This window comes from Balaenoptera physalus (assembly GCF_965194825.1).
Source record: "Balaenoptera physalus genome assembly, chromosome: 1".
Taxonomy (NCBI): Eukaryota; Metazoa; Chordata; class Mammalia; order Artiodactyla; family Balaenopteridae; genus Balaenoptera; species Balaenoptera physalus.
Genome location: NC_138882.1, coordinates 37444378 through 37456555, shown reverse-complemented (window position 1 = coordinate 37456555; position 12178 = coordinate 37444378). Strand labels below are relative to the sequence as shown.

The window sequence follows — 12178 nt, the reverse complement described above, 5'->3', positions numbered from 1 at the left end:
AGATAATGGTTACCTTGGGGGCAGAAAGCAGGGGTCATGATGAGGAAATGGTATAAGGAAGGCTTCCAAGGTCCTGGGAAAGTTCTGTTTCTTGATCTGAGTAGTGGTAATACTAGTGGGAGTTCAGATAACTCACATAAGTCATAAGTTTATAGTTAAACTTATGACTTATGCACTTTTCTCTATATTATAACTTACTAAGAAAGCTAAGACAAAAGCCTTATTTAGTTCATTAAGATCAACAGTAGGCAAAGAATTATTGAATATTATTTTAGACATCTACAAAGTTCAAGGAACTGTCTTAGGTGATCAAAGATTCCAAGTCAATTCCACTATCAAATTTTTTTTTCTTATTAGTCATCCATTTTATACACATCAGTGAATAAATGTCAATCCCAATCTCCCAATTCATCACACCACCACCTCCACCCCCGCTGCTTTCCCCCCTTGGTGTCCATATGTTTTTTCTGTATTTCTGTGTCTCAATTTCTGCTTGGCAAACCAGTTCATCTGTACCACTTTCTAGGTTCCACATACATGCGTTAATATACGATATCTGTTTTTCTCTTTCTGACTTACTTCACTCTGTATGACAGTCTCTAGATCCATCCACGTCTCTACAAATGACCCAATTTTGTTCCTTTTAATAGTGGAGTAATATTTCATTGTATATATGTACCACAACTTCTTTATCCATTCGTCTGTCGATGGGCATTTAGGTTGCTTCCATGACCTGGCTATTGTAAATAGTGCTGCATTGAACATTGGGGTGCATGTGTCTTTTTGAACTATGGTTTTCTCTGGGTATATGCCCAGTAGTGGGATTGCTGGGTCATATGGTAATTCTATTTTTAGTTCTCTAAGGGACCTCCATACTGTTCTCCATAGTGGCTGTATCAATTTACATTCCCACCAACAGTGCAAGAGGGTCCCCTTTTATCCACACCCTCTCCGGCATTTGTTGTTTGTAGATTTTCTGATGATGCCCATTCTAACTGGTGTGAGGTGATACCTCATTGTAGTTTTGATTTGCATTTCTCTAATAATTAGTGATGTTGAGCAGCTTTTCATGTGCTTCTTGGCCATCTGTGTGTCTTCTTTGGAGAAATGTCTATTTAGGTCTTCTGCCCTTTTTTTGATTGGGTTGTTTGTTTTTTTAATATTGAGCTGCATGAGCTGTTTATATATTTTGGAGATTAATCCTTTGTCCGATGATTCATTTGCAAATATTTTCTCCCATTCTGAGGGTTGTCTTTTCATCTTGTTTATGGTTTCCTTTGCTGTGCAAAAGCTTCTAAGTTTCAGTAGGTCCCATTTGGTTTTTTTTGTTTTTATTTCCATTACTCTAGGAGGTGGATCAAAAAATATCTTGCTGTGATTTATGTCAAAGAGTGTTCTTCCTATGTTTTCCTCTAAGAGTTTTATAGTGCCTGGTCTTATATTTAGGTGTATAATCCATTTTGAGTTTACTTTTGTGTATGCTGTTAAGGAGTGTTCTAATTTCATTCCTTTACATGTAGCTGTCCAGTTTTCCCAGCACCACTTATTGAAGAGACTGTCTTTTCTCCATTGTATATCCTTGCCTCCTTTGTCATAGATTAGTTGCCCATAGGTGTGTGGGTTTATCTCTGGGCTTTCTATCCTGTTACATTGATCTATATTTCTGTTTTTGTGCCAGTACAATATTGTCTTGATTACTGTAGCTTTATAGTATAGCCTGAAGTCAGGGAGTCTGATTCCTCCAGCTCCATTTTTTTCCCTCAAGACTGCTTTGGCTATTCGGGGTCTTTTGTGTCTCCATACAAATTTTAAGACATTTTGTTCTAGTTCTGTAAAAAATGCCATTGGTAATTTGATAGGGATTGCACTGAATCTGTAGATCGCTTTGGGTAGTATAGTCATTTTCACAATATTGATTCTTCCAATCCAAGAACATGGTATATCTCTCCATCTGTTGGTATCATTTTTAATTTCTTTCATCAGTGTCTTATAGTTTTCTGCATACAGGTCTTTTGTCTCCCTAGGTAGGTTTATTCCTAGCTATTTTATTCTTTTTGTTGCTATGGTAAATGAGAGACTTTCCTTAATTTCTCTTTCAGTTTTTTCATCATTAGTGTATAGGAATGCAAGAGATTTCTGTGCATTAATTTTGTATCCTGCAACATTACCAAATTCATTGACCACCTCTAGTAGTTTTCTGGTGGCATCTTTAGGATTCTCTATGTATATTATCATGTCATCTGCAAACAGTGACAGTTTTACTTCTTCTTCTCCAATTTGTATTCCTTTTATTTCTTTTTCTTCTCTGATTGCCGTGGCTAGGACTTCCAAAACTATGTTGAATAATAGTGGTGAGAGTGGACATCCTTGTCTTATTCCTGATCTTAGAGGAAATGCTTTCAGTTTTTCACCATTGAGAATGATGTTTGCTGCGGGTTTTTCATATATGGCCTTTATTATGTTGAAGTAGGTTCCCTCTGTGCTCACTTTCTGGAGAGTTTTTATCATAAATGGGTGTTGAATTTTGTCAAAAGCTTTTTCTGCATCTTTTGAGGTGATCATATGGTTTTTATTCTTCAGTTTGTTAATATGGTGTATCACATTGATTGATTTGCATACATTGGAGAATCCTTGCATCCCTGGGATAAATCCCACTTGATCATGGTCTATGATGCTTTTAATGTGTTGTTGGATTCTGTTTGCTAGTACTTTGTTGAGGATTTTTGCATCTATATTCATCAGTGATATTGGTCTGTAATTTTCTTTTTTTGTAGTATCTTTGTCTGGTTTTGGTATCAGGGTGATGGTGGCCTCATAGAATGAGTTTGGGAGTGTTCTTTCCTCTGCAATTTTTTGGAAGAGTTTCAGAAGGATGGGTGTTAGCTCTTCTCTAAATGTTTGATAGAATTCATCTGTGAAGCCATCTGGTCCTGGACTCTTGTTTGTTGGAAAATTTTTAATCACAGTTTCAATTTCATTACTTGTGATTGGTCTGTTCATATTTTCTATTTCTTCCTGGTTCAGTCTTGGAAGGTTATACCTTTCTAAGAATTTGTCCATTTCTTCCAGGTTGTCCATTTTATTGGCATAGAGTTGCTTGTAGTAGTCTCTTAGGATGCTTTGTATTTCTGCGGTGTCTGTTGTAATTTCTTCTTTTTCATTTCTAATTTTATTGATTTGAGTCCTCTCCTTCTTTTTCTTCATGAGTCTGGCTAATGGTTTATCAATTTTGTTTATCTTCTCTAAGAACCAGCTTTTACTTTTATTGATCTTTGCTATTGTCTTCTTTGTTTCTATTTCATTTATTTCTGCTCTGATCTTGATGATTTCTTTCCTTCTGCTAACTTTGGGGTTTGTTTGTTCTTCTTTCTCTAGTTCCTTTAGGTGTAACGTTAGATTGTTTATTTGAGATTTTTCTTGTTTCTTGAGGTGGGCTTGTATAGCCATAAACTTCCCTCTTAGAACTGCTTTTGCTGCATCCCATAGGTTTTGGATCATCGTGTTTTCATTGTCATTTGTCTCTAGGTATTTTTTGATTTCCTCTTTGATTTCTTCAGTGATCTCTTGGTTATTTAGTAACGTATTGTTTAGCCTCCGTGTGTTTGTGTATTTTACGTTTTTTTCCCTGTAATTGATTTCTAATCTCATAGTGTTGTGGTCAGAAAAGATGGTTGACATGATTTCAATTTTCTTAAATTTACTGAGGCTTGATTTGTGATCCAAGATGTGATCTATCCTGGAGAATGTTCCATGCACACTTGAGAAGAAAGTGTAATCTGCTGTTTTGGAATGGAATGTCCTATAAATATCAATTAAATCTATCTGGTCTATTGTGTCATTTAAAGCTTGTGTTTCCTTATTAATTTTCTGTTTGGATGATCTGTCCATTGGTGTAAGTGAGGTGTTGAAGTCCCCCACTATTATTGTGTTACTGTTGATTTCCTCTTTTAGAGCTGTTAGCAGTTGCCTTATGTATTGAGGTGCTCTTATGTTGGGTGCATATATAATTGTTATATCTTCTTGGATTGATCTCTTGATCATTACGCAATGTCCTTCCTTGTCTCTTGTAACATTCTTTATTTTAAAGTCTATTTTATCTGATATGAGTATTGTCACTCCAGCTTTCTCTTGATTTCTTTTGCATGGAATATCTTTTTCCATCCCCTCAGTTTCAGTCTGTATGTGTCCCTAGGTCTGCAGTGGGTCTCTTGTAAACAGCATATATATGGGCCTTGTTTTTGTATCCATTCAGCAAGCCTGTGTCTTTTGTTTGGAGCATTTAATCCATTCATGTCTTTTTTTTTTTCTACACTCCTCCTCCCCTAGTCTTTTTTTTTTTTTTTTTTTTTTTTATTTTTGGTTGTGTTGGGTCTTCGTTTCTGTGCGAGGGCTTTCTCTAGTTGCAGCAAGCGGGGGCCACTCTTCATCACGGTGTGCGGGCCTCTCACTATCGCGGCCTCTCTTATTGCGGAGCACAGGCTCCAGACGTGCAGGCTCAGTAGTTGTGGCTCATGGGCCCAGTTGCTCCGCGGCATGTGGGATCTTCCCAGACCAGTGCCCGAACCCGTGTCCCCTGCATTGGCAGGCAGATTCTCAACCACTGCACCACCAGGGAAGCCCTACATTCATGTTTAAAATAATTATCAATATGTATGTTCCTATTACCATTTTCTTAATTGTTTTGGGTTTGTTTTTGTAGGTCCTTTTCTTCTCTTGTGTTTCCCACTTAGAGAAGTTCCTTTAGCATTTGTTGGTTAGGTGGTGCTGCATTCTCTTAGCTTTTGCTTGTCTGTAAAGCTTTTGATTTCTCCATCAAATCTGAATGAGATCCTTGCTGGGTAGAGTAATCTTGGTTGTAGGTTCTTCCCTTTAATCACTTTAAGTGTATCATGCCACTCCCTTCTGGCTTGTAGAGTTTCTGCTGAGAAATCAGCTGTTAACCTTATGTGAGTTCCCTTGTATTTATTTGTCATTTTTCCCTTGCTGCTTTCAATAATTTTTCTCTGTCTTTAATTTTTGCCAATTTGATTACTATGTGTCTCGGCGTGTTTCTCCTTGGGTTTATCCTGTATGGGACTGTCTGCGCTTCCTGGACTTGGGTGGCTATTTCCTTTCCCATGTTAGGGAAGTTTTCGACTATAATCTCTTCAAATATTTTCTTGGGTCCTTTCTCTCTCTCTTCTCCTTCTGGGACCCATATAATGTGAAAGTTGTTGCGTTTAATGTTGTCCCAGAGGTCTCTTAGGCTGTCTTCATTTCTTTTCATTCTTTTTTCTTTATTCTGTTCTGCAGCAGTGAATTCCACCATTCTGTCTTCTAGGTCACTTTTCCGTTCTGCCTCAGTTATTCTGCTATTGATTCCTTCTAGTGTAGTTTTCATTTCAGTTATTGTATTGTTCATCTCTGTTTGTTTGTTCTTTAATTCTTCTAGGTCTTTGTTAAAAATTTCTTGCATCTTCTCGATCTTTGCCTCCATTCTTTTTCCGAGGTCCTGGATCATCTTCACTATTGTTATTCTGAATTCTTTTTCTGGAAGGTTGCCTATCTCCACTTCATTTAGTTGTTTTTCTGGGGTTTTATCTTATTCCTTCATCTGGTACATAGTCCTCTGCCTTTTCATCTTGTCTATTTTTCTGTGAATGTGGTTTTTGTTCCACAGGCTGCAGGATTGTAGTTCTTCTTGCTTCTCCTGTCTGCCCTCTGGTGGATGAGGCTATCTAAGAGGCTTGTGGAAGTTTCCTGATGGGAGGGACTGGTCTTAATCTCTTTTTAAATAACCAGTTAGCTTCTGTGCACATGTGTCAGTTATTCCTATTAAGATTGCTCTTATCTACAGGGCAAAAACCTCTGCCCTCCTGCTTCTGGAGGTGCCAAACTCAACTACACCGTGCTGATTGGAGAGACCCCATGCGCTGTCACTGTGTCCGAGACGCAACTGCTCTGTGAGCCTCCCAACCTCACCGGGCAGCACAAGGTCATGGTGAGTGAACCCTCTTATTATTCCTCCCCTCCTCACCTTTCATGTATAATCTGTCATAAAGAAAGGGTCTTCAACCTCCTCCATATCTCCTCATCATAAAGTCCTAAATAAATGGGTAGGAGCTAAGAACACAAGAAAAGAAAGGCAGATGATAAGCAGGAAGTCGTTTTGTATCCAGACTGCACTGTGTGGTTGTGGTCTCTCATGCCCTTTCTGAATTGAGAAGGATTGGATGCCAGGGCTCTACAGCAACTGTGTGTGTGCCATGCGCAGGTCCACGTGGGTGGCATGGTATTCTCGCCTGGCTCGGTGAGTGTCATCTCAGACAGCTTGCTGACCCTGCCAGCCATCGTCAGCATCGCGGCGGGCGGCAGCCTCCTGCTCATCATTGTCATCATTGTGCTCATCGCCTACAAGCGCAAGTCTCGAGAAAATGACCTCACTCTCAAGCGGCTCCAAATGCAGATGGACAACCTGGAGTCCCGTGTGGCCCTGGAGTGTAAGGAAGGTAAGTGGAGGCACTTCCTCGCTTCCGGGACCCTCTTTCCTCACCAGCCTTATTACCCACCCCTCCCTAAAACAGCTCTCATCTTTGCTCCCATCTCTTCTACCACAAGCCACCCTGCTCCACTTTGACCTCTGTTTTCTGTTAAACTTCCTTTGCCCTTAAAATGCCCACAGTAAGGCCCCAGACCTGATCCCATTATTCTGTCTCCCTGTGCCCTGACTCATCCCACAATCTGGCCCAGCCTACTCTCCTTCCCGGGACCTCAGTCTCCCCACAGTCAGAGCCTCCTGGGCCCTGTTGCCTCAGACTCTAGATCCCCACGTAGGAGTGACAGCTCCTTTTGCCTGGCTGCCTTGGAGCAGCAGAAAAGGTGAGAGCACATGCCCTCCCTTCCACCCCATCCCCTCCCCCAGGGTGTGTTTTCAGCCAGTACTGCAGGCTAAGCCTCTGAAGGCCACTTGCAGGACATCCCAGGCTGTGGTGGTGAAGACAGTGTTTCTTCTGTCTCCCAAGCAACCGCAGCTACCTGGTGTCCCCTTGGGCTGAGGACCTGGAAGACTCTCTGGGTAAACATCTCAATTAGGAATCAAAACACTTCTCCTTTTGCTGCAAACTTCAAGATCAGAGCAAGCCCTCTGCTGGATGAACGGGAAGAGCTGGGCTGGGGCAAGGTGGGCCATGGCTCCTCCCAGTGCCAGGGCTGGGGAGGAGCAAGGAGAGCGTCAGGAGACAGGTCTGCCACCAAGGGGAAGCCCCTGTTTGGCCAAGGGCCTGGTGGTCAGGGCTCCCTAAGTCTGGGTTTGGTGGTGTTCTCAGTTTCGTTTGTGTGTGTGTGAATGTTAAATATATATAACATAAAATTTACCATTTTAACTTTCTTATCTCTGCACCCTAGTGCTCTCCCCTCCTCCAGTTCAGAGGCATTAAGTACATTCACAATATTGTGTGACCATCACCACCATCCATCTCCAGAACTTCCACATTTTCCCCAACTGAAACTCTGTACTCATGAAACAATAATCCCTCATCCTCCTCTCCCCTTGGCCCAAGAGGCAACCACTAGTCCACTTTCTGTCTCTATGAATTTGACTACTCTAGGAAACTCATATAAATGGCATCATACAGTATTTGTTCCTTTGTGTTTTGTTTATTTCACTTAGCATCATGTCTTTAAGGTTCATCCATGTTGTAGCATTTGAGAGAACATCATTCCTTTTTAAGGCTAAATAATAGTCCATTGGGTATATAAACCACATTTTACTTATCAATTTATCTGTCAATGGACATTTGGGTTGTTTCCACCTTTTGGTATCATGAATAATGCTGCTGTGAATGTGAGGGTACAAGTATCTGTTCAAGTCCCTGCTTTCAGTTTTTTTGGGTATATATGTAGGAGAGGAATTGCTGGGTCATTTGGTAATTCTATGTTTAATTTTTTGAGGAATCACCAAATTGGTTTCCAGAGCAGCTGTACCAATTTACATTCCCTCCAGCAAGATATGAAGGTTCCAGTTTTTCCACATCCTAGCCAACACATGTTATTTTCCACTTTTCTTATAATAGCCATCCTAATGGGTATGAAGTGGTATCTCATGGTGGTTTTGATTTTCATTTTCCCCCAAGGTTTTTGCATCTTGGTTTATTCTCTTGCTTGGAAAAGGGGAGCAAAGCTACCTATTCTGGTCTTTGTTTGATCTGTTCGACCACTGTCTCTCACCTGCTTCTAGCACCTGTATCACCTGCATGACCCAAGTCGTGTGTTTCCTTTGTTTTAACTACACTTATAATACATAGAAAGAAAATTCAAAATTATAGGTAAGCATAGAGGAGGAAATAATATAAAAATCACCCATAGTCCCACCACCTAAGAAAGGCAGACTGGAGATATCTCACCGCCCCTGGAGACGCACCCCTATAACCCTCCCTGTCTCTACATCTGGCCCTTCCCTCCTCCACAAACTTCTCCCGCCTTTCCCCTCCCCTGCCTGCGTTCCCCTCCTGAGCTTCCCTGTCTCCACTGCACTTTCATAGCTTTTGCCGAGCTCCAGACAGACATCAACGAGCTGACCAGTGACCTGGACCGCTCAGGAATCCCCTACCTGGACTATCGGACCTATGCTATGCGAGTCCTGTTCCCCGGTATTGAGGACCATCCCGTCCTGCGTGAGCTGGAGGTAACACCCGCCTCCCTCGCCCAGCTGCCCAGCAGGGACGTGGGGCCTGGGTTTCCTAGGAAATGCCAATGGGGCCCAGTGCTCAGAAGAAGGTCAGGAGTGAGGAGGAGAAATAGCTTGTAGAAGCATCACCGCAACGGGGATATTTCCAACCAGGAAAATCACAGCCGTGGGCGGGGGGCACCCAGGCTCTTTGGGATGATTCCAGGGGAAGGCTGATTGTTTGTCATTTTTTAATTAATGACTGAATTAATTAACTAAGATTCTGCCTCATTTCCGAATGGATTTAAGCTGGCTTAAGGAAAGACCTATGATTCTGTGAGGCTTGTTTGTTCATTTCTCAGTTTGTTTTACTAAAGATAATAAATCAGGGCAGAGGAGATTAAGGGGAGACTAGTAAACCAAGCTAGTCTGCTGTGGTATCTCCTATTGTGTTGCATCCTTGGGAAAATCAGATGAATAGCATCCTCTCTGAGGTCTCTACCTGGAGCCCAACCCTCTCAACCCAGGGGGAAGTCAGAGCAGACTGCAGACCTCAGAGACCAGTTATTCCTACATCACCGAGGGTGGGGTGGTTACAGGCGTCATGGAGAGGGTCCTATAGCTGGTATCGTCATCAGCTAACACCCTCACGGAGAGCCGGAAGCTCGTCCTCTGAGGCCACGCCCATCACATCCGTCCCAGGTGCAGGGCAACGGGCAGCAGCACGTGGAGAAGGCCCTGAAGCTCTTTGCCCAGCTCATCAACAACAAGGTGTTCCTGCTGACCTTCATCCGCACCCTGGAGCTGCAGCGCAGCTTCTCCATGCGGGACCGCGGCAACGTGGCCTCGCTCATCATGACCGGCCTGCAGGGCCGCCTGGAGTACGCCACCGACGTCCTCAAGCAGCTGCTCTCCGACCTCATCGATAAGAACCTGGAGAACAAGAACCACCCCAAGCTGCTTCTCCGGAGGTCTGACCTGCGCCAGGGGCGGGGAGGCATCTGAACAGGGACGTCGTGTGGGGGGTGGGGGGTGGGGGGCAAGGCTGGTTAGTGTGGGTCCCTCGAGAAGGCGCCCCTCCCCAGGAAGGCCTGTGTCCCCGCAGCTCCCAGTGCAGAGTCTCATCTTCCTTCAGTCCGGGTGACTGTGCCGTGTCTTCAGGTGCTGAGCGTGATGCAGGAGCACAGGCCCCAGAGCATCTGAGCTTGAACCCCGGCTCTGCTACCTGCTAGTCGTGTGATCTTGGGCCAGTGATGTGGCCTCTCTGCTGTTTAGTTTCCTCGTGAACAAAATGACACTAATAATACCTGTCTTGAAGTCTCCCTCCCCATGCATCCTGAGTTTCACTGTCCAACACAGTAGCACATGTGACCATTAATTAAAATGAAAATTTAAAATTCAGTTCCTCCATTGCACTAACTGCATCCCAAGTGCTCAGTGGCCACCATATTGGAAGTGCAGATAGAGGCCATTCCCATCACAGCAGGATCTCTGTTGGACAGCACCTGGCTGGAGATACGGTGTGGCCTGTCCCATCAGTGCCCAGTTTCCTGGATCTGAATCACCAGCATCCACCACCACGCCCTCCTCGGTTGCCATTTTCCTGGCAGGGAAGAGGGTCAGAGACCTTGGCATCCATCCCCAAGCCTACCCTCTCTGGGGGCCCTGGGGAGCCCAGCACAGCTTTGGAGCTCAGCTGGCAGCAGGGCTTGGAATGTGCCACCTCCATTTCACTGCCTTCTCGGTAGCCTTCTCCTTGCAAGGTCTCAGGCTTCCAGACCCCATGTGGGGTGAGGAGGGAGAAAGAATGGCTTTGTTTTATGAGTACAGAGCCCCCATTCTGCCAATCTGAGCATTAGAAACTCTCATTAAGAACTGTTGTATTTAAATTAGAGCTAATCTCAGGCACAATGCAGGGAGAAGGTGCTGGGAGGGGCCAGGGAGAAAGCCACAATTTCTTCTGCCATTGTCTCTCTCTCCCAGGCCCCCATTGCTGAGCAGCCCTGGCAAATGCCTGGGATTTACTGCAACCAGAGGGTATAATTTGCACCACGTGCAGCGAGTTAAAATACCCCTCCGGCATCCCCATCACTGAGGGTCTGTCACAGCCGCTTCGTTCCTTCGCAGGTCCCCAGATCTGCAGCCTGGGATGATGGGGGTGGGGCAGGACAAAGGGGCGGTGCTTACAGAGGCAGATCCCCTGTCAGCTAAACACTTGCACACACTGCTCTTTACCTGAGGGGCTGGGATCCACGACCCCGCAGGACAGCAGTGATGTCAGCGAGCAGGTATATGCACTATTCTTAGCACTTTACATATATTAACTCATTCAACCTTGACAACAGCCCTGTGGGATAGATGATGATGATGATGATGGTTATCATTATTATTATTATTATTATCATCATCCCCATTTAGAGATGGGGAAACTGAACCCAGAGAGAGGAAATGACTTACTCAAGATCACACAGGCCAGTACGCAGCAGAGTCAGGATTTGAACCCAGGCAGTCTGACTCTGTTTGGAGGGGAAGGTACCAGGGACCTTCTGGACATGCAAATAAAGTATTCAGATATGCAGGAAATCCCAAAGGGACAGAGAAACTCCATCACCCTGAGGCTGGAAGAGGGTAAGAGGATGGTATTCTTGGTCCCTGTGTCTGCAGACTCATAGTACCACTCCATTTTTGCAGGAAATTGAGGTCCAGAAAGAAGCCTGTAGCCCAAGGTCTCACTTGTCATTATTGGTAGAGTTGGGACAGAACACAGTGTCCTGGCCCCCAGCACTGTGTTCTTTCATGCCCTTGTTCTCTTGAACCCTGGTCCACACAACAAGCTAGGTACACCCCCGCCCCGAGACCCCTCCATAAAGGACTGCCCTTCATCCCTTCTGCCCCCCCAGGACAGAGTCCGTGGCTGAGAAGATGCTGACCAATTGGTTTGCCTTCCTCCTGCACAAGTTCCTGAAGGTGAGACTGGGAGTGAGACAGGAACTGGGAGTTGAGAGCAAGATGGGGGGCTGCCCCTCTGAGCCTGGCCATCAGGGCTGCATGGGGACCCCTCTTAGGAACAGAAACCTACCTGGCTGGGTGCCCCAAAGCCAAGCGGGCCTAGAAATAGGGTCAGGAGAGGGAGGGAAGGAGGCTGGTACCCCGCCACCCACGCCCTGCCTCTGCCCACAGGAGTGTGCGGGGGAGCCGCTCTTCATGCTGTACTGCGCCATCAAGCAGCAGATGGAGAAGGGCCCCATCGATGCCATCACGGGCGAGGCCCGCTACTCCCTGAGCGAGGACAAGCTCATTCGGCAGCAGATCGAGTACAAGACCCTGGTGAGGAGGCAGGAAGCCCAGGGGACAGCACGGACCTCCTGCCTCTGATCCGTGCTCTGCCTTCTCACCACAAAGCCAGTTTGAGGGGTCAATAAAGAGGCTAGGAGGCCGGCCTGGGGGCCAGTCCAGGGGGAATGCCAAGTGTCCCAAGGGCAGACACACAGGCCTGGGCCCCTCCTCCCCTATCTCATTGGGTGGGCCTAAAGA

The 12178-nt window shown here is 45.0% G+C and overlaps 1 protein-coding gene across 1 annotated transcript in view; it reads left to right on the top strand.

Annotated features, from left to right (window-relative positions):
• Positions 1–12178, top strand: part of PLXNA2 (plexin A2) — a 214045-nt gene that overhangs the window by 189128 nt on the left and 12739 nt on the right. Inside the window, exons 19-24 of the mRNA XM_082434450.1 lie at positions 5837–5980; positions 6254–6488; positions 8520–8662; positions 9347–9615; positions 11545–11611; positions 11825–11971. Of these exons, the coding sequence (XP_082290576.1) occupies positions 5837–5980; positions 6254–6488; positions 8520–8662; positions 9347–9615; positions 11545–11611; positions 11825–11971 (1005 nt within the window). The remainder of the gene's footprint in view (positions 1–5836; positions 5981–6253; positions 6489–8519; positions 8663–9346; positions 9616–11544; positions 11612–11824; positions 11972–12178) is intronic.